General features: G+C 52.7%; 7 protein-coding genes across 7 annotated transcripts; 3 read left to right on the forward strand and 4 right to left on the reverse strand.

Annotated features, from left to right (window-relative positions):
• Window positions 1-437: 437 nt before the first annotated feature.
• Window positions 438-1,697, forward strand: RHO25_000606 (uncharacterized protein; the record flags this gene model as incomplete). The annotated part of the gene is made up of 1 exon (XM_023593220.2): window positions 438-1,697. The coding sequence occupies one exon, from the start codon at window positions 438-440 to the stop codon at window positions 1,695-1,697; it is 1,260 nt and encodes a 419-aa protein (XP_023458339.1).
• A 1,106-nt stretch (window positions 1,698-2,803) lies between these two features.
• RHO25_000607 (uncharacterized protein) lies at window positions 2,804-4,912 on the forward strand (the record flags this gene model as incomplete). Its single annotated transcript, XM_023593221.2, has 3 exons — window positions 2,804-3,060; window positions 3,115-4,467; window positions 4,522-4,912. 3 exons carry the CDS (start codon window positions 2,804-2,806, stop codon window positions 4,910-4,912), a joined length of 2,001 nt encoding a protein of 666 aa, XP_023458340.2.
• Window positions 4,913-5,079: 167 nt separating this feature from the next.
• On the reverse strand, window positions 5,080-5,604 carry RHO25_000608 (uncharacterized protein; the record flags this gene model as incomplete). Its single annotated transcript, XM_023593222.2, has 1 exon — window positions 5,080-5,604. One exon carries the CDS (start codon window positions 5,602-5,604, stop codon window positions 5,080-5,082), a length of 525 nt encoding a protein of 174 aa, XP_023458333.1.
• A 570-nt stretch (window positions 5,605-6,174) lies between these two features.
• On the reverse strand, window positions 6,175-7,647 carry RHO25_000609 (uncharacterized protein; the record flags this gene model as incomplete). The annotated part of the gene is made up of 1 exon (XM_023593223.1): window positions 6,175-7,647. The coding sequence occupies one exon, from the start codon at window positions 7,645-7,647 to the stop codon at window positions 6,175-6,177; it is 1,473 nt and encodes a 490-aa protein (XP_023458334.1).
• A 598-nt stretch (window positions 7,648-8,245) lies between these two features.
• RHO25_000610 (uncharacterized protein) lies at window positions 8,246-10,432 on the reverse strand (the record flags this gene model as incomplete). The annotated part of the gene is made up of 1 exon (XM_023593224.2): window positions 8,246-10,432. One exon carries the CDS (start codon window positions 10,430-10,432, stop codon window positions 8,246-8,248), a length of 2,187 nt encoding a protein of 728 aa, XP_023458335.2.
• Window positions 10,433-11,476: 1,044 nt separating this feature from the next.
• RHO25_000611 (uncharacterized protein) lies at window positions 11,477-14,584 on the forward strand (the record flags this gene model as incomplete). Its single annotated transcript, XM_023593225.2, has 1 exon — window positions 11,477-14,584. One exon carries the CDS (start codon window positions 11,477-11,479, stop codon window positions 14,582-14,584), a length of 3,108 nt encoding a protein of 1,035 aa, XP_023458336.2.
• A 389-nt stretch (window positions 14,585-14,973) lies between these two features.
• On the reverse strand, window positions 14,974-21,792 carry RHO25_000612 (uncharacterized protein; the record flags this gene model as incomplete). The annotated part of the gene is made up of 1 exon (XM_023593226.2): window positions 14,974-21,792. One exon carries the CDS (start codon window positions 21,790-21,792, stop codon window positions 14,974-14,976), a length of 6,819 nt encoding a protein of 2,272 aa, XP_023458341.1.
• Between the last annotated feature and the right edge of the window lie 153 nt (window positions 21,793-21,945).

A 21,945-nucleotide genomic window follows, 5' to 3' on the forward strand; every position in this document is an offset into this window, starting at 1 on the left:
CGAGCACTGTACACTCTTTGCCAATGAGCGCTTCGAGTCTCAAGAGACGCCCGTCACTTTCCTGCAGGACCCACCTAGAACGCGTGAATGCGACCATTGTGCGGCCAATCCTTTGTCCAAGGTCGACAACGAGAAGCCATTCATTGTGTTACAGACACAATAGATCGTGAATGAAAGGCCCTCCGACACCCTTCGACTTCATCTTTTAAGCTCCACAGACCACTCTCCTTCTCTTCTCTTCTCTTTCCCTTATTCAAACTCGAATCAACTCACAAATCGTCTGCACAGACAGCCTCAACACACTCTCTTGCAAACAAACACCAGCTTCCACAAGCTACCTACAGCTCAACAGCAACTGCGTGCATTTCTAGCTGGTCTAGAACTGCAAGCACACAACCAAACAGACTCGAAGCACGAAATCGACAGCAACGAACAAGATGTTCGCCAACGCACTCTCTTCCACCGTTGCGGTGCTCGCTCTCCTCGGCCAGGTATCCGCACACATGAAAATGGCGACGCCCATTCCTTACGACAAGAAGGACATAACGAGCTCTCCACTTCAGAGCAGGAATGAGTACCCGTGTCAACGGCAGACCTACAATTTCGAGCCGTCCGAGATGAACGAGATGAAGGTCGGCGACAACCAGACGCTCTCATTCGACGGCAGTGCTTCTCATGGTGGTGGCACTTGTCAGCTCGCGATCTCCCTCGATGCTAAACCCACCAAAGACTCGGTCTTCAAGCTTATCCAGGTCTTTGAGGGTGGGTGTCCAACTTCTGGCGGAGGCAATGATGGCTCGCACCCTTTCACCTTCAAGATTCCTCAGGGATTCCCAAATGGCGACTTCGCACTAGCCTGGACCTGGTACAACAAGATTGGGAACCGCGAGATCTATCAGAACTGCGCCCCAATTCGGGTCACAGGAGGTGCTGATAACAACGATGTCTATGACTCACTCCCTGAGCACTACATCATCAACTTGCCGACGTCAGAATGTTCCAGTGTTGAGACTTCTGACCAGATCATTCCGTTCCCGGGCCAGTACATCATCACGGGAGAAGGCGCCAAGCCGGCCTCCGCCACTGGTCCCTCCTGCGAAGCATCTGCAGCCGCTATGACGAAGAACGTCAAGGGCTACAAGTCCGAAGTCAGCGACAATGGTGCTGCTTACACGGCTCCAGCTGGTGGCAGCGGCCCTGGCGCGAGTGCACCTGCTTCAAGCGCTGCCCAAGCTACTTCTGCCGCTGGTTACGGTGGTGCTCCGAGCAGTTACAACAACGGCCAGTACTCCGCACCCGTCACAACATCCGCCGCGACCTCTGTCGCAACATCTGCCGCAGCATCAGCAGACACCTCTACCATGGCATCTTCAGAAGTTGAGTCGGCTCCCATCAGCTACCCAACGCTCTCTCTATCAAGTGGTGCTGGAGTCAACGCTCCAGCTGCAGGCACCGCGTCTGCTTACACTCCGATTGGTACTGGCAGCACTTCTGCTCCTAGTGAAGGCTCGTCCTCTGGCAACGGTATCATTTGCGATGCCTCTCACGCAAATCAATTCGGTGTCAACGTTGGAGATGAGACCGTGTGGCGAGCGGTCGCTGCGGGAACCACATGCGAGCAAATCGCTGCGTACCGCAAGCGTTCTCTCCGTCACGCTCATGTCCGTCGACACCTTCAAAACGTTGGTCGTATCTAGGCAGTGGCCAAATTCGAGGTTCACTAACGCTTTTGGTACCTCATGGGACCCTTTTGTTCAGCGAGAATGGTAGCAGGCGTTCAGTGACGACGACACGATGACTACTTTTCTGCATAGCGTCGGCTGGGTTTAGAAATGCATGTTCAGCCTGCGTGATCAGGTTGCAAAATTGCATAGCATGGATTTCGCCGAGGTTCTCATCTCTTCTTGTGCTATTGCATAGCGTGGGTTCATAAAATGGATTCCAAGCCTCGAAGGCCCCGGACTGTGCCAGCTAGATACTGCGAATACACAGCAATGAATCATTTCTTCGCCGCTTTCCTTGCCGTTCCCTATATTGAACATAACATGTTATGTGATTAGTCAGATATGCCTGAGGTTGAAATTTGTGGGACGAAAACGAAAGCACGAAAGCCTCGAGGTCCCTACACTTCGTTCCTACACTCGCCTCATCTTTGACCACACCCACAACACTCTGCGACCGCAGTCGGATGATTTTACTACTTGAAACTGCCGCCCAGCCCCATATCGTGTCAAGGCCGGCGCGAAGTGTTCACCTGCGATGCACCATTTAGCCGACACGCTCCACACTACCTCCTACGTGACTGCACCATCTCATTCTAATGACAGCTCTTCGCCTCCGGAGAGCATGGCAGATAGGCTGAGTATCATGTTTGCGTGGGTCGCCAAGTAGAATAATGTAGCTAATCTTGGAGACTTCAAGGACCATGTGCATGCGGCACAGCTAACGAGCCGCCGCTGTACGGCGCAGTTGACTCTAAGCGCCAGACCTTGCAAGGAAGACATATTCTTATAATGCCGATCACAACACTGCTCTTACACGATAGATCCGGTTCTCAAGCCTCATCACTTTCATTTTGCTCGCAGGTCGTCTTGCCGCAGCTGCACTGCAGCATTTTCGTTAGTTCCTTCTGTCTTTTCATCTACCCATCATGCAGCATACCGGCCCTTACCCTCGCAGGACACATTGGCCCACGTTCGCTCTTCTGCTAGGCTCATTACTCTTTGGAATCTGCTTAGGGATCGGACATCATGCATTTTACCAAAGCCTTCACAAATCTCAAGTCTCAGGACAGCCGTTCACCATGGCAGGATGGAAGACATCGCGGCAACAGCTTATTTCTGTCGGTGGAACGGCTTTTGCTTTTGTCTTCAAGGCCAGTCTGGTACTCTGTGCGACGATCGCATACATGCAAGTTTTCTACCTTACCTTGGTGAACGGTACGTTCACTCTCGAAAAGCTGGACAGGTGGTTTTCCTCGCTGGATGACATTCGCTCGCTTGGCTGCGTGGCCACTTATTGGAGGCATCCGTGCCTCACTTTGATGGCCATCACTGCGTGGTACCACACTTTCGCTTTGCCAATGATCTACTCAGACATTAACACATCCCGCAGGTTACTTCCTCTAGCCGCCATCTTCTCACCAGCTGCGCTTTCACTCAGCTTTGAGGAGATTACACCGTCTCCTATGCGATCGGTATACGTTCCGCAACCAGCTTTTGACAGCCTCGCATTCTGGAGTGTCACGCCATATAATGGTAATTACGTCAACACGACCAGTGGCCTTGTGTATAGAAGTCCTGCAGAAAGTACGCAACGCATAATTCGCGCCGTTGCTGCAGGTGGCGAGATCCTTCCAATTACTCCCCCAGACACGAATGCATCCTGGACGTCAACTTTGGAACTGCCCAGGCTCTCATGTACTACGCTTGACAAAGAGACGAGGGAAGCTGTCGAAGACAATATCTCACAAGCTATATATGAGACCGGCGACGCAAAGTCTGGTCCAGCGCATGGTTTCTCACAGGACACAGGGCCTTACCTGACGAGGGCTATGTTCGCATATCTGGCTTGGGTGGGGTCTCCAAATGGCAACTGGAAACTGCCTTTCCCACAAGCCGATGCTAACCAGACATATTACTTGAATGTGCAAGATTATTTGAATGGTCGGAGTAACTACGCACAACTTGACAGTTGGTTCGGTGTGGTTCCTCGAGCCAGAGACAGCTCAATCCCGGAGAAGTATTCTTACTTCGATACCAAAACCAACACAGCGCCACAATGGAGTCTGAAAGAACCGGGAGAGCCCATAGGTCTGGATGACTGGGAGGGCTTCACCTGGCGGAATCTCAGCAAGGTGTACCGTGAAAGCTACCGTGGATTGTTTAAATGGTACATGGAGGATGCAGTCTTTCTCAGGTGTCAGCTGGGAGCGGCCAAATACACACTGAATTTCTCCTACTCGAACCAAGCGCAACATATCCAAGTGTCCAGTGTCGAACCGACCTCACTCGTGCCCGCCATAAATAACATCAATTTCGAAGTCGACAGCAACGGCAGTCTGGTGCTGAATGCTTGCAACTATGGCTGCGAAGGGCCAACTCGCAGTCCAGCAGGAATGCGGAGCCACTCTTACATGGCGATCTATCAATCTTTCATGTCGCTTTTCGTCGGAGCTTATCAGTACAGCACTGGCAAACTTGGCACCGCTAACATGGACGGCCACGCTTATTCGACCGAGATCTTCTCTACTTCCCTGATTGAAAGTATCGAGATCTCGAAGCTCGCTCTTTGGCAGCCATCGGCTTCGAACATCAGCAACGCTACTTCTGGTCCGGCCTACGACGACGCGGCGAGCCTCTATGCTCCAGTGCAAACCAAGCCAGAGTCGCGAAAGCCTTTATCGGAAATGCTCGAAGAATTATTTTTCAATGCAACAATCTCAATGGCAAGCTCTGATGCTCTGCTGTGAGTCCAATCTGTGCACTGGTCACTGCAATTTCTTCTAACATCAATTTACAGGTACAACCATTCGTCCCCTTACGCACCTCCACCCCAGAATGTCACATTTCGTGTGCACGGCAACGTCTACACGTACGATGCGCATAAACTTTGGATACCGTATGGCATTGCGTTGGGTGTCAGCTTGCTGAACGTTATCTGTGGACTCTGGGCAATGTTGAGTGTCGGCGCATCGTTCACAGCAGACTTTTCCAGCGTGGCGCGTATTGCCAGAAACGCAGATATTGGTGCCGACTTGAGAGAGGATCTCGCCGGGAAAGATCCTCTGCCCAAGTATATGGCTCGAGCTACACTGGACTTGCATGGCGATCAGAAGTTGAGCATTGGAAAGCCAGAGCTGGTCGTCCAGGAGGTCCGTCCTGACAAGGCCTGGGTCCATAGCCGGGAGTAGAAGACACCAGCGTTTTACATGCATGACGACTACGCATAGGAGAGTGACTTGAACAGCCATAATGCTATGGAATTTCATATCCAGTGTCGTGGCAATTTTCTCATGTCAAATATCATACATGCCACAAGCCAAGATCGCCGTGGCGCCTACGCGCAAAGGAGGCCCATCTACTCCACCACGACCTCGACATTCGTCACAACATTCCCCTCAGTAGCCCTCGAATAAGGACAAACGCCCTTCGTCTTCTCCACCAACTTCTCCACTTCCTCTTTGCTAATGCCCTTCACCCTAACCTTCATGTCCACTCGAATCCCCAAATCCAACTCCTTCATACTCCCAATCAAATGCACCGTCGTATCAACCACACTATCACTGGGGAACTTGATCCCCATCGTTGGAGCGACGGCATTCATAGCAGATTGGAAACATGCTCCATAGCCTGCTGCGAAGAGCTCTTCTGGATTTGTGGCTCCGCCTTTACCGCCGAGGTCTTTGGGCTGGCCGAGTTGGAGTTGCAGGTTCTCGGCTGTGACTTTGCCATTGCGGGCGCCGGTGACGGTTGCATGGGCGGCGTAGAGGGATGGGGAGGTGGATTTGTTGAGGTAGCGGACTTGCTGGACTTGGACGATGTTGCGGGTTGCAAGGCGGGGAGCGCTGCGAAGGAGGGGTTGGAGGGTGCGGATGGTGGCCATGATGGACTGCGTATAGCAATATCGTGTTGTATGGTATGCTTTTGTGGGTCCTCGAAGGATTTCTGAAGAACACTATATGCTGTTGGTATGCGGCCAGAGCTCCGTTTATAATGAGCTCGGTGAGCTACCCTGGTTCGTCAGTGACGTGGGTGGTGGTCGCCATTGAGTTTGGAGTCTGGGCAAGTCCTCCATTGGTGCGAACACAAGGTTTGCCTTTCAAATAACAAACATTGCCGCAATGAACCACCTCAAGAACAAATTATCGGCGGCGTCATACAGAGAACACAAACAATAGGAGGCACTCAAGAGAGACGACTTCCTGCCAATTATTCTTAGACCGAGGCCAGCATACTGCATTAGATGGCAATTTCGCTCAAACACTTACTGTTTTCTATGCGATCCGAGAACGTCTGGGCATAATCCACGTGAAAGTCAGCAAGTACACCATTTCTGAAGCACAAGATACAGATGTTCTTGGAGTAGTTCAAGATCCACTGAAGAATGCTGTACTGTATTACTCTAATACATCACCTCAGGACCGCGGTCCTCTATGGAAGATGGACAAGCTGCTCAAAGCATGCTGATCTGGTGAGATGCGACTGAACTGTTATACACCTGCTTCCTCACTCTGGCGGCATCCTCGGGTGCCATCGTATCAAGCAGCGCTTCAAGCTTGCTGCACATCCCTTCGCGCACTTCTTTCATCCTCTCCACTGTCGCCTTCCTCTCTTCCGGAATCTTGGGCAACGGCGGAGCCATATGTCTGAACCAGTCTAAGCGGGAGTTTGCCAGCCACTTGAGCGTCTCGGGATACTCGCTCAACCGCATGGTATTCTGATAGTTCAAGAGCGATATTGCGATCCAGTCAACGCCATGATTAGGATGAGGAATTGGACGGGAGAGGTAATTCTTCGTTTTGGTGTCGGAGTATGTTGCTTCAAGATGTGCGATGAAAGCAGCACTAAATACTTGCTGGCAATACCGGACTGACTGGAGAGTTATCAAATTCGTCTGGAATACTGGCACAGCGTCTCTTTGAGCGAGGCCATCGGCAGTACAATCAATCCAAAGTGTGTCTCTGTCTGGGGCATAGGAGCCACGCTCTAGTGTCACTTTATCCTGGTCAATTTGGAGCACTCGGCCTTGTCGAATGATATGTTTGATCTGCTTGAGGGCCGCGAATTCCTTCCGCGAGACGGTAGCACAACGGAACATGGTTGGCCAAACATCCTCTGATAAGCGCATCAGCTGGCCAGCTTCCGAAAGTCGCTGTAGGAGGTCGTCAACAGTCGTTGCAGCGTGGATGGCTTTGGCTTGGTTGGGAACGAGCGAGTAACGCCACTCTGCGAAAATGTCCCCCGCCTGATGGTAGCGGCGGTCCACGAGCCATTGATCACGAGGCATGATCCACGAAATGGCAGAGGGCTGAACACCGATCCCAAGTAGCCAAAGGCATGCATCGATGCCCGTCTTGCCTGCGCCAACAACCGTATAGTTGGAGTAAGGTCTGGACTCCACTGGCATGGTATTGGGTGTCACAAGTTTGACTCCTTCACCGATTCCGTACTGTGGCGGACCCATCGACGGAACCTTAACCTTCATGTATGTTGCATCAACAATGCAAGTCGACTCGGTCGCTCGATATGTCTTGCCAGTGACCAGAGATCTGAACCTGCCATTGCCAGCATATTCGCACTTCGGATAGTATGCCACCCTGCCCGAGGGCAAGAAGGTCTGGTGCATGACCTGATCGAAATATGCGCAAAGTTCGTGTGCAGACGCGAGTTCGAATAGTCCTTCATTCCAACCTTCTCTGTCAATCGTGTCCATGCCGAGGGCCCTCGAATTCACACCATAGAAGTTTGAGGGCTGATGCAGTCGAACAAAGGGATAAGCTGTAGTCCAGTGTCCACCAGGCTGAGGGTATCGATCCACGATGGTAATAGTAGCTTTGGAGTCCGTGAGCATGGTGTCTACAAAAGCCATTCCCATAGCTCCTGCCCCGATCACCAGGTAATCAGAAGAGACGATTTCTTCGGTCATGTTGGGCGAGGTTTTTGCTACCAGAGCGCGTTCTGCAACGGAAAGGAAATAGCACTTGGACTTTCAGGAAATGCACCGGTTGAGCTTTTGTGCCATGTCGAGCCGCATCCAACCTGGTTTGGGCCTACTAGACTCAAGGCTCACCTGGGTACAAATCAGCGGTCTGTGAACCCTGTCCTGGTATGATACACCTTGTTGCTGAACACAATTTGCTTGCTTGACGTTCACCTAATCTTGCTCACTTGTTGTTCACCTAATCTTGCTTGTGCCGAGGGGTATGCGCTGTCCAGCCACAACCACTTCCAAGCCGATTTGATGTTCCCATGGCTCCCAAGGCGGATGCTCCAACAGTGAGGTGACCGACGAACATGTTCAATGTCAGTATTGTCGACTTTGGAGTGCTGAGATCTTGCGCAAAGAAAAGCTGTATTTGAAGAGTCTCGCGTTTGGATATGGACTCTTAATCCGAGCCTGACCTGGGACTCTTCACGTGTAGATGGAGTTCGAGTGTTCCATCCAGCATCTGCGCCACGAGATGAGGCTTTTCATAACAGGAATGTAATACCTAACAGGGTTATGGCACCGTCGGCCAATGCGCTTACTCAGCAGCTTTCATGAAATCCATCGCAAAGTCTGCAAACGTCTGCTGCACTCTCGGCGGCTCCGCTGGGCCATACACCCTCCGATCGAGCTCCATGGCAGCATTCGATTGCACTGCACGGCATTCGACAAGACCAGGCTTTCCGACGGCTCTTCCCAAGACCTGCTGAATACCGACAAGTCTTTTCAACGTGTCCAAGACCACTCCACCGTGTTCAAAACTCAGCACAATGCTACATCGTATGGTGACCGCAGCCAGCCATTTACGACTCTCATCTTCCTCGCCACCGGGCTCTCTCTGAGAATTGACACCCACCGAATCAGGATTCGCACAAGCGCCAGCAATCAGTGTGATGAAGAATAGAACTCCTGCCATGTGGCCCCAGCAGTCACTTAGGTTTGATGTGACAAGAGCTTTCTGGACCAAAGTGTGCCAGCTTAGGCTTCCAATGTCGTCGTTGTGTAAGTGGTCGGAGTTGAGATTACAGCTTCCCGTGTTACCATTGTAGACACGGCTTAGTTGAGCTGATGCAGCAGAAAAAGGGAGTCTAGTCGCCAGAGCATGGGAGTAGACGAGAGCAGTGAGCCGCAGCGACTCATATTGTGATCGCGTGTGCGCCGAACTGAAGGACTTGGCGATCTTGCAGGACGAAGGGAGAGCGAAAATCCTTTCTCGCAGAGAACAGACGCTGTCGAGTTCTGCGTTGAATCCCGAGTCGGGCACCAGCCTTGTAGTTTCTCGGACGAAAGCATGCGTCAGGCGGCGGAGGAGCTGCAGGAGCTCGAATGTCGGGCTTGATTCTTGTATCGCCCGCTTCACGCTTTCATAGCCCGTCGGCCGAGTGTACAAAGGGGACTCTGGTATTTGCCCGGATGCGTGAGGTACTGAAGTCCGCGGCTGGCTCGCATGTTTCACATACTCAAGCCGTGGTTGGGTTTCACGAAGTGCACCAATCACGTACATCGTAATGGTGATAATGCTCGCCAGCTGTCCATCGAGGCCCAATTTGCTTAGACCTCCTCTCTGACCGACAAGATCGTGCAAACCATTCTGATGTATCTGCATGATCTGATCGTCACAGCCCATCATCTCGCTGTTTAAAACCTGTAGAATGGCAATGATTGTGCCATCTGTGCTCTGCGTCTCGGGATCTGCTAGGGCCTGGTTGATAAGAGCCAGGACTTCCGACCTGACCTTCAGCCTTGCTGTAGAGCCATATGGAAGACGCTCGTGCGGCGCTTGTTGGCCTCTCATCATGATATCGTCATGTGAAGCCGAAATGCAGATTGTGCTCAAAAATGCGTGTCGCGATTTGAGCAACGTTGGCACCCAGTGCAGACTGATCCCGCGAGTCCCAAATTTGCGACTGCAACTCCATTTGAGCTGTTCAACATTCAGCGAAGGATCGTTCAGCGTCGGCCAGCATGCAAATGGTTGTATGTTGCTGCCAATATACGAATTGGGACCAGGGATCTTCTCCATCGATGCTCGCAGGTACCGTGAATTATTGAAGCCACCTGCGATCCCTCGGATGAGGGGTGCTATATCGTCGGCGAACCTGACCGGCTTTGGCATCAAGTCTTGCTGAGTTGATGGCATTCGGGCTGCCCGGGACACAGCGACATTGCTCTCTATTGATTGCAGTGCTTGATCACTGGAGCACGAATTGCGTACTGAGCGTGTGCGATCTGCAGATGAAGTATTGTGGGGGCAAGGGTTAGCCTTGCTTGGTGCAGCGCTATCAGTTGTCACTGCTGTAGCCACACTCGACCGCTTCCGCTTTCTAGAATTTCCAGATTTGGTGATACGGATGTCTTTGCTCGTCGGCTTCTGCCGTTCCTTGTCGAGGTAATCATGCATAACATGCTGGCGATTGGCCTTGAGTTGAGTCTTGTCCTTGAGCTTTTTCGGATCGTCGACCACGAAGAATCGTAAGGCTGTTGATTTTGCAGTGGGCTCACTTGCTGTCTGCAGGGCTGTGACAATCGACTTTCGCGGCCTCACAGGGACACAAGCTTCGGGCGATGCGCTTGATGCGACGTAAGAGCTGCCAGGTGTAAGGTACTCGCGTCCATTACTCGCATCGGAATCTGTAAACAGCATCGAGCTGTTGCTGAAGGGTGAATCTACCCGTAGGAGTGTCGATTCCCATGTCTCTGGCACGCCATACGAAGCGGTGGGCATTGCAGCGGGAGCACTCGAAAGTAACGGAGCCATCAAGGAGTCGTCCTCAGGCGCAACACGCCTTTAATTCTTACTAGATCTTGATATCTTCTTGTTCACAATACACTCCCGTATAGGGTTTCCACTGGCCGACAAAGATTCGCTTGGTGTCCAGAATAGCCGTGTCGACACAACTAGTGCCTTCGCACGTGGCTACTCGCTGCTGCCGTTGTCACGCTATCTCTGATATTGCTGCTCGATCTTGTGATAAGACGGCGAGTTGAACGCAATTCTTAAGGTCGGCCAGAAATGGCGCCGAGGCTGACAGGCGAGTGTGGGCTGGAAGCTGCAGCGATAGTGTGATAGTGGCTTGAAGTTCACTCCACGCTGAAGGTTCCTACGCTGACTGCCGGACTTGCTGGGCGAATACTGAAGGAGGAAGGTGGGAAGGTGGTGTGTCTTGCGAAGAAGCATCATGTAGGATTGTCTTCATTTTGTACATTCTGAAGGCGCTGCTTGCTGCATGCCCGGCAAGCATCCTCTCCGTGCTACAGCATGGGTGCGACTGAAGCTGTGGTGACCAGCTTGACCGGTCCGCGCAGTATGCAATGGCCAGGCCGCACAGAGTAGGCGAAGCCTTGGTGTCACACCGATAGCCGTCTGCGCGGACTCGATGGGCGTCAGTGAGTGAGATGGACAAACTGGCGGTGCGTGCCTGCATGAACCTGAGGCTGAGCCTGGTGGGGCCATCTCTTTTCGCGTCCGATTGCCGCCCCCAAACGGTCCACGGTGAAGGGACGTGGATACAGTGAGCGAGCAGTACATTTGACCGACAAAGGCTCCAGATTGCTGGCGCAGCAGTAGTGGTTCCATCGATGCGCTGACGTGCGTATAGCCCTATAGCGTCCAATCTGGCAGTCTTCAGAGCATCATGAGCATGGAGTAGTTAGGGCTGAAGGTAGGAAGCTCTGGCCGAGGCAATCACGTGTCAACGCGATAATGTCGCGACGTCCGCGCTTCGAGCATCATCAACAACATCTCTCCCACCACACGACAAGCCATGTCATGGACAACATTCTGCAGGGCCTGAATCCTGCACAGAAGGATGCCGTGGCCTCTGACAGCTCCGTGCTACAGGTGCTGGCACCGCCGGGCTCGGGCAAGACGAAGACTCTCACAGCACGCGTCGCGTACCTGATCGCGCATCGCGGATTGCAGCCATGGAACATCATCGTCTGCACATTCACCGTGAAAGCGGCGAGTGAGATGAAAGAACGAATCACGAGCTTTGTCGGACCAGAGTTGGCGAAACAGCTCAAACTGGGCACTTTCCATTCGGTGGCGTTGCGATACCTCAATGCCTACGGACAACACATTGGTCTGCCGAAAGACTTTGGAATCGCGGATACCTCGGACACAAAGGCCATCTTGAAGCGGCTCATCAAGCAGCTTGGACTCTCAATTGAGCCCGGTCCAGCTCTCGGTCGAATCTCGTCTCGAAAAGTCAAAGGCGAGCCGACGAAGAACGCGCCGAAAAGTGTTGATCAGCAAGAATTCACGCGACTGTTTGACGAATATGAGGCGACGCTGGCAGCCTCAAATCTTCTCGACTACGACGACATTCTGCTACGATGTTCATTCTTGCTCAAAAGCCACCCGCAATGTGTGGCGAATGTGCAAGCTGTCTTGATCGATGAGTTCCAAGACACGAACAACATCCAATATGATCTGATGACACTCTTCGCGCAGAGACATAATGTCATCACGATCGTCGGCGATCCTGATCAGAGCATCTATGGCTTTCGAGCTGCCGAGATCAAGAACTTGTCAAGGATGAAAAAGCAATGGCCCGATACCCTTACAATCAATCTCGAAGAGAATTATCGATCATCCGGCGCCATCTTGCATGCTGCACAGAATGTCATAGAACAGGATGAAAGCCGCCCACCGAAGAAGTTGCAGGCAACACATACCTTCGGCTTGCGTCCAGTGCTGCGGAAACTGCCATCAGCCACTGCGGAGGCGGACTGGTTGGTGTCAGAAATCAAGCGGACTCGTTGTATTTCTGGGAACATGATGGATCTCAGCGACTATGCCATCTTATTACGATCAGCAGCGCTCTCGCGGGCCATAGAGACGGCTCTGGGCAATGCGGGACTTGCTTATCGCATGGTGGGCGGTTTACGATTTTATGATCGCGTCGAAGTGAAACTCGTAGTTGACTACCTGCGAGTAATTCATCAGCCTGACAATAGCGAAGCGGTGGAACGAATCTTGAATGTGCCTTCGCGACATATCGGAGAGACTACCATCAAGAAGTGGCGAGCAGAGGCGCAAAGCAAAGCCACGTCTCTGTGGTCATTGATACTGGGCATTGCTCAAGGGCGGCATAAGTCGGAGACTAAGATCATGGAGAAGACATTGAAAGGACTTTCAAGTTTCGTGGATGTCATCCTCAGTGGTCGCAAAAAGGTGGAGTCGTGGACACTCGAGAAAGACGCAGCGCCATCAGTGGTGGACCTGATCAATCTGATCTCGCAGAAGATCAAGCTGCAGTCATATCTGAGGGACAAGTTCCAGGCGGAGGAGACCTTCGAGGCACGCTGGACCAATGTCGAAGAGCTCATGGCACAAGCAGCGGAGATCACCAAGCCTGAAAGCCTGGCACAGGTTGTCGAGCTGGACGGCCTGCCAGTACTTGATGATATCGAACAACGACTGGACACAGACCAAGACCTGCTGTCAAGCTTTCTTGACAACATCGCTTTGACAGCATCTGCGGAGAAGAAGGCAGATGACGAGAATGAAAAGGTGCAACAGATCACAATCTCGACCATACACGCCGCAAAAGGCTTAGAGTGGCCTGTGGTGTTCATTCCTGCATGCTACAATGGCTCCATACCACACTCACGTGCTGACGACAATGATGAGGAGCGTCGTTTGCTCTATGTCGGTATGACGAGAGCGCAGGCTCTGCTATATCTGAGCTGCCCCGTTAAGAACACCCAGCGTGAGACGACCGACATGTCCTCTTTCCTCACCCATTCAGGGGTGGGCAGTTTCTTCGAAGAGCATGGCCCAAGTCTGCCTACGGCAGCACTGACGAGTTTATCGATCACGCTGAGGAAAGAATGTCCCGACGAGGCGAAGCTGGCTGAGGTGAGAAAGACACTGGAGCGTGATGAAGACAACTACTGGCCTCTGAATGGCGAGGAGCCTGCCGAGGAGCTCTCAAAATGGAACCGTGCGAAGCCTGGCCAGTCCTTCTCTCATGCCGGGTTCGTAACGGCGCAAACGCACACAATGACATCCGTGCAGCAAGGATTCTCCACTGCAACAGCAACAATGCCCGTTCAGCAAGGTTTTGTCAGCGTGGCTGCGCGCTATGACGAACTCATGGAACAAGCACAATTGCGGAAAGTCGAAAAGCGAATCGAACAGAAGCAACACCAAGATAAATTCGAGAGTTCAACGTCAGCATCAGCATCCGCGGCTGTACCCAAAGGCCGAAAACGGCAGATCGCTGGCCAAGGCAGTATCGCGAGCTTCTTTTCGAATAGCAACAACACTGGCACTGGACCGGCTGCTTTGAAGAAACAAAAGTCCAACGCCTCTGTCGAGGAAAGCGATGCTGTACTTGATATCTCTCATAAGTCGACGGCTTCAGCGACCACGAGCGCGAGACCTCAACCACTGCGTGAGATCTCGAACATATCGGATACTCGCAGCACATCTGCCGCGGCAGCAGGCTTCATGACCGCCAAGCAAGGCGGTCTACCAACGCACAAACCACGCTCGACACCAATGTTCACCAAACCTGCTTCTTCGATGCAGACAGGTCGAGGACGACAACGGCAGAACCACGAGAACAACGACTGTACCCATGATGAAGACGATGATGCGGTGCAGAAAGAAGAGACATACGTCTTCTTGTCGAGTTCACCTGCAAAGCCTGAACCGGATCATGATACCAAGGTTTATTCAACGACAGCGTCGAAAGCAGAACATGGGAGCAAGGCAGGCGGGTACTCCGAGTCTTTCCAGCCTGCGAGTACACTCCATGCAACGTCCATGAGCAATTTGGCCGCTAAGAGCGCACTATCGCAGCAGCAGAGAAAGACTCTGGGCGTCCGGAGAAGCATGAATGGCTGGGCTGCGAGGATGAATAGATAGATGGCACATGTCGCCGGTCAAGAATGGGGACGGCAGAACGAGGCGATGGCTCAACAGTACATTTGCTCTTGCATGTCTATAGAGACCATATGGTAGTATTATCGAAATTACGAAAGATGCATTGCCGTCCTAGGAGGTACCCAACGCGTGATCTGTGCGCTATAATGCTGACGCTGCAATACCTGCCCGTTGCCTGTGATTTTGTCAGAGCGCTCAACTGGATGACGGTGAGGGTATCAGAATCAGCAAATGCGCCTGAATGTCGCTCTTTCACGTTCATATCACGAGACTCGTCTGCTGAGGGCAAGTGTAACATACTCATTCTCAATGATTTCATTTCACACTCCCACATCGCTCGGAACGCTATACACTGTACACAAAGTTGACGTTCAGATAATCAGGTCCGCCAGTCCACTTGCATCCTGCCTGGCAATCTGTTGTCTCCTGACCCTTCCCCCACTGAAAGTTGCTTCGTAAGCCCTTTGGAAAGCAGCGATAGCCTGCAACATAGCTGCTTCCTCCTCTTCGGCGCTTCCGAGCTGTACCTCCACCTCTCTGGAAAGATTCCCTCTCCTGACGTAATGTTTGCCCTCTGCAACATACCAGGAGTTTGCGGACTCTTGGACTTGTCTTTCGGCGAAAGCTTTTGTGTCAGGCCAGGGGCACGGACTCGGTGTGTCTAGATGCGTCCTATTCGTTTCGTCCAGTGACATCGCGCCTTCGAGGTGATCCTTGAGCTCATCGCACTGTGCATACAGTGCTCGAATGAGCTTCAGGAGGTCTTTGCCATATGATGAAAGCCTTTGAATGCAGGTGATGATTGGCAATGCGGCCGAGCAGACAGAGTAGATAGCGGAGATGACACATAAAGCCGATGGCTGTCCATCGAGGTCGTTCCGTGAAAGGACAGTATCGCACTGGCCTTTGAAGCTTCGCAAGATAGCTGTCAAGGTAGCGACCGTAGCTTTCAGGCTGGAGTCAGAGTCGATATCAAAGTTGTATAGCACATCTCGAACGACGAGTTCGCAAGCCTGCAGTAGCGGGAGTGAGAGCATCCATCCAGGTGGCGAGCTGAGAGCTATATCGAAGTACGCTGGAAATATGCTTGTCAGCAGCACATATCGTAGCGTTGGCGCACTGCTGTCGCCCGTCTCGGGCTCGTCAGACATGGCTGTCGCTATCTGACTGACGAGATATTGCTGTTGTCGATCCACCACGGCGCGTTCGATGACGGACTGCATAAACATTGTCAACTCTCTTCGCGGGCCAGATTCAGCGAGCTTTAGAGCGTAGCCCTTGAGCTTGCCGACCACATATGTCGGATCCGCTGCTGGAAGAGGGAAAGCACTCGAGTCGGTGAAGAACTTGTCCACAGGACAAAAGTCGGCAGTGTGCTGTTGCAAGAATGAGACCACCTGTTGAACAAACTCCACGTAGGCACCTTGTACGCTGCCCTCTGCGACATCAGCGCTACCATTAGCCTGCAACTCCTGGTAATTGTGTTTCATGGTCTGCATCAAGCGACGAAGCATCTCTGTGTATCGGGTCCGGACACATTGTGCCTGGGTAGGAACATTGTGTCTGACCCGCGTTAAAGCACGCCGCATGTTGTTTAAGGTTGATGAGATCAAAGTCAGTCGCCGCTGCCGTAGGTCCTCCAACGAGATGATATACCGCCCACTTCGAACGTCTCTGGCAAAGGGGAGATTCTGTAGCAACAACTCGGATTCACAGCGGTTCAGGAGTGCGCTCGTTAAGCTATGCTGAAACTTGAGTAATGCCTCTCGTTCTACGAGGGACAACAGCCAGCTTGTGATGATGCTTTCGAGCGCGGCATCATCGACGTTCGGCTGCTCTACAATGCGCGACATGTAGTACGGCGTGAACTTCCGCTTTTGCTTCGTGTCGCGCATTTGTGTCCAGCTGTTGGGCGAGTAGTCATCAACGTAACTCAGCCAGCTCTTTTCGCCATTGCTGACCAGATCCCTGCCCATGCGAATCCAGATGCGAACGACGTGCTCCAGAAGCGTATCGTCAGGGGGCACGTCTGCGCCGAAAATGTTTGACAAGAAAGAGCCGACGTGTGCCTGAAGATCTCTGGCGGTTGTTGCAGGCAATGACGAATCTGCCTCATCAGCCCCGACAAGTTCATCGAGAGCACTAAAGTCTCCGAAGTCTTGACTGTCGTTGCTAGTGATCTGACTCTCTCCTGATGCGGCCAGTCGATGCGCAGTGTCAAAGGCGGCGTCAATGACATGCAGGGCTTCCTTCACTGTACTAAGCAAGCGGCGCTGTGAGGTATCGAAAAGCTCAAAAATCGTCCAGAAGTTGGTATCTTGCATTAGCTTCTGCATCACAACAACGCTGGAAGCTGCACTGACTGCTCTCTTGAGTCCAGCGAGGGCAGTAGCGAGGGTTGTTGCAATTTGCAGTTGGTTGTTGGCAATGGTACCGTGCAAGAACGCTTCGCCAATATCTGCTCCCATGCCTCTTGCATGATGGAAGTCATGCTCGGCCTCAGATCTGGCGAGCCGGTATTGCATGATCGTCAGTCGCAGTATCTCCGAGAACCAGACGGTCAGGGGCTGTAGTTTTCCAGCAGGTTCCTGAGTCGAAGCCTGGAAGACAGTGAGCATAGTCCATGCGTTGACGTTCAATTGACATGCTTTGCGATGCCAGTTGGCGTGGTCTACGAGGTTTCTGAGTATATCAACGCCAGGCCGATATCCCGGAGGCGAGGCATAGTATAGAGTGCACAGAAGGTCATGATGGTTGCGAAGGGCATCGACATCGCTCTGCTGCATGTCCTTTTCCTTCGGATACGTGCGCCCATGGGTCGGAATCATGCGATATGTGATGCTGGAGCCGATCTTCCTATCATTGTATACACTTCGCTCGCGCATCGCCACCAGCCCTTTGACCAGTGTCTTGAGAAAGATGTGAAATGACAAGTCATCGGGCTGAATGTCCAGTGACGGCAAAAGATTGAGCTCCTCAAGGAATTGTGGCGAGCCTTTGCATTCCTCATTCTTCAGCAGCATTCGACTTTGTTTAGAGAAGAAGTCGTAGATGCTGTAGAGCATCATCTCGCACTTTGCCCACGGCCACTTGTCGACCAGCCTGTGACAGCGATGCAACAGAGTGCGCAAATATGAGTTTGCAGTGAAGCCCCGAACGTGGCTTGTGTTCTCGTAAAGCTCGAAGACTCGCTGTAGCAATTTGCGAACAATTGTCCAGTCTTCTTGTAGCGGCATGGAGTCAGGATTCCGCTCAACTACCCCTCTGGCATCGATGTATAATACAGGAAGCACAGTAAACAGGTTGTGCCAGACTCCGTCAAGGTCCTTGACGCTAATCATGCTGTGGATGTCCGAGTCCAGGACTTCCCCAATCGTCTGCCACACAGTAGAATTATGTCCAAGATGACGCGATGTGTGGGCGAGGATGATGATCGTAGTCGCGGCAGAGTGTTCGATACAGTCTTCGGTCGTTCGCATTACCTGGCACCAGTTTCGAAGGACATCGAAACTGCCCGCTAAAGCGTGCTTTGCGAGAGATTTGGCGGACCCTTCTAGAAGTCCCAGTAATGGTGGCCCAGTTTGCCGATGCACGTTCGGTCTGGCATTGATCTGGACCGCCTGAGCCGCTAAGACAACCTGATACTGCATGACAAGTGAGAATGTATCATGCATGAGTGCAGCATCGGCATGACATTCTGCAATGGCTTCCGCCAGCTCCCCAATGAGGCGTTGAAGACTTTGAACGCATTCATCGCGATCGACTGGGTCCTCGAAGTACAAGCACTTGGAGCAGTACCGTACAACAGAGCGCAGAAGGTAGGCAATTGACTCATTCACCTCTGCAGGAATGCTTGCCCCTGCTGACCCAGCATGGCATTTACTCAATGCTTCTCGGATCACCGCAGGTATTCTTGAGAATGATGTGGCGACTTCCTCGTTCCAAGCTGACCATGAAACGATCGATCGGTCCAAGTGTACGCTGATGTGATTGCGCGGAGAATCTAGGCTTAAAGATGCCAGATTTATCGCATCGTAGAAGTCACCACTCCCAATGAAGCTGTCTGGTCCAAACAAGGGTCGAGGCGGCAACTGCTTGACGTCGAAATCAACAGGATAACCAGTTCCGAACGCACCTAGTCCTTGGAGCACAGGTTTCGAGATGTCAGTCACGGGCTCTACTTCGACCACGTCTTCTACGAAGTCAATGACCGCATCGTCGCCTTGCCAATGCTGATGCTCTTCGACCTCAAGCTTTCGAGCTTGCCGCTTTCTTCGCCTGTGCGGGAGCAAAACTTTTGGTTGTTCGTCCGATGCTAGCGGTATATGATCAGCTGCAGCAAGGCTGTCGTGTTCAGTTGTAGGTGATATGCTGTCTTCTTGCGCAAAGTATTTCGCAAGCTGGAAATCGGTAGTATGAGGTCGTCGCCCGCGCATAGCAACACTCTCAGTCAAGCACTGCATTCGACGCTCAAACACAGCTGCTCGATGGCGCTCATCAAAATCATGCTGTAATGACTCGAGCTGCACTGGTCGCAAGACAACTGGCCGTGAAGGCACAACTGCTCGTCTTGTTGGTTGAGTGACATCTGCTCCACTACCTGAAGGTCGCCGGACTTGTGGTGTGCCGCGTGCGCGTTGCGTTTGGCGCATACTTGTTTTCCGGGCATCATTACGCCGCGTTGCCATTTTCCGAGCGGATGGTAAAGCATGCGGCTGGTCCGCATTTCCAGAAACTACTCTCAGAGGCTGCCGCTCAGTCATTGGACTCGGTAATGCATCTCCGGCGTCTGCGTCGCCATGAGAGTGATCTCCTTGAGGCTGCGTATGAACTCCATCTTGTCGAGGTGCCAGGGTGCCGTCTTGCCATGAACGCAGGACCGACATAGCCTCGCGAGTATCGTCGGCGGTCGCGAGGTGGATGATCTTGTTTGATGGCGAATGTCGACCTCGATCAGGGAGCCTCTTTGCCTGCCTCTTTGCAAGACGAATAAATGGTGGCATGCCGGCATCCGACGACGTTGTGGGACTTGCAGCATCAGCAATGCTCAACCGTACAGTGGCACGCCGTGGTTTCTTCGATGTCCTCGCTTGTCCCCCTCTCATACCACGAGCATTACCGCTTTGCTTGCGCGTTTCCCGCTCCCCTGAGAATATGTCTGCATTTCCTGCACTTTTTCGAAACTTGTCGGTGATGCGTGGCTGTCGGGATTTCGTTTTTTCGGCTTTAGTTGAACGAGGACGGCCAGCCAGCATTGCATCTACAAAATCGCTCTCCATGGTATCATCATCGACGGTCTCGCTCGGAGCAACGGTAAGACGATCTGCATCGAATGCCAAGTGCGACTGTTTCGGCTCTGCACGTATGAACTGTATTGAATCATCCGAATCACCACCATCATCAGACAACATGTTCACGGCAGCGGCATCGTTAGCTTTCCGGTGAGTTGACGTGATCTTCTGCGCAACACCGCGCTGTGGTGTCCAGCGCTCAGGTGAGGTCGAGCTGACCCGATGCCCTGTCAGTAGTGCAATCGGTTTGGGTTTTTGTGCTTTGAAGTCGATCCTCAGCCACGAAGCAGGTAGAACGCCTCTGATGCGCTTTTGCTCGCGACGCAATCGTCGTGCTAGCACCTCGCTTTCCGACTCGGCCTCTGACCCAGACGTCGCCCGTTCCTCGGCGCTCGACAAAGCATCAGGGCTGTGTGTTCGGTTGCGTGAGCCGCGAGGTCTCGAAACCGATTCTGTGGAGGCATTCTCGTTGATTTGACCTTTTTTGACTTCGGACGAGAAATGTGGCGTTGGTAGCGGCGCAGGGCTCAATCCACGAGGACGCTGAAAACCAGAAGCTGTCTGTTGCATAGGCTGTCTCAGTGGTCCTGGAGTGCTAGTCTCGCTCGACGTTTGCGGAGGGGATGGAGGAACTGAGAAACTGTCTCGTTGAGTACCAAGAGTTGAGCGTGTTGGATCCAGCATATCAAGTCTGGCAGAACGACCTTTCCCTTGACTAATCCTTCTTCGCTTGGCCGCACGTTCGGTAGCAAACTCTGCAACAGATTGCTCTTTTCTGAGTGAAGCCAGCCTGACGTAAGCCTTGGGCCGTGAGTTCAAGGCGTCGTCCAGTCCTCCTGAGCTTGATGACTGTGGTTCAACTGGCGATTGCTGGCTACTGTCGAGCACTTGGCTTTCCTCCTCCGGCGCTTCTGCGTCAATGAGACGCACTGGCTTGATACCACGCTCCTTGCACTGTCTCTGGTACTTAGCTTTGTCGATCAGGTACGGATGCAGTTGGATTTCCTTCCGAGCTCGCAGACTTCGTCGTCCGGTCGTCGTTTCTGATTGTGTGTGAACGAGCATGGAGTTTCGCAGTATCTCATCGTGAACTGCGTTCTCATCTTCCAAGCTTCCGGAGACTGCCTTAGCCTTGTTGACCACAATCTGCCCATTACGCTGTTCAAAATATGCCGGTGGCGAGACTTCGCGTTCACTCAAAGGTGACGAGGGTGCAGCTGATGGGAGTCTTGGTTTTGCAGCTGCGAACAGCTCTCGCGCATCGGGAAGACTTTCTTGACTGCTGTTTTGTGTCGAGCTGACGTTGTCGCCGAAGATCAACGACGTGGACGCGGGCCTCACTGAAGACGAGTCCTTTTGACTGGTCGGAGCCGGAGACCTCTTCGAAGCTGGCGTGGGGGCTGCAGAAGGTTGTGGACTGATCGTGCGCGTCTGTTCGTGCGTCGTCCTCGTTGCAAGAATGGCTTTGGATGCTTCGCCTTGAGAGGCAGGGATTTGTCCTACAATGCTGTTTGGAGCGGCCGCTTCTGGAGCAGAGTCTGGGCTCCCGAAGTCCGATCGCTCTCCAGAAGATGGCGGCCCACCTTGCGATGGTGAATTCGAAGCTTCGCGCTTTGAGGCTTTCGCCGGGGTCGCTCGAGTTCGTCGTGATGGCCGTGTTAGCTTCCCTTTTCGTCCATAGGTGTTTGCCACCTTCGCAGGCAGCCACGCGATCTCGTCCTCGTCGTCGGCGCCATCTTCGATTGCAAAAGGCGCAACGGAGTTGTCCTGGGCATCGGCCGCATCTTCTTTCTGCCTCACGCGTTTTATAGGTCGTTCCGGGCTTGGAGAAGATAGGTTCAGTTCGAGTTCATCGTCTTCAGAATCCTCCACCTCGCCACAATCTTGCCACCGCTTCATTTGACTGTGTAAGCATGTCTATCGATGTTTTGTAGCATGCTCGAACGTCGAAATGCGAGCTGTCGTTTGCAGAGTAGAGACACGCACATTTGAAGAGGTCGAAAGACGCGACGACGCGACTTGGGGCGTTGCAAGGGTCCACCGTCCACCAAC

Source organism: Cercospora beticola, chromosome 1, assembly GCF_033473495.1.
Source record: "Cercospora beticola chromosome 1, complete sequence".
NCBI lineage: Eukaryota > Fungi > Ascomycota > Dothideomycetes > Mycosphaerellales > Mycosphaerellaceae > Cercospora > Cercospora beticola.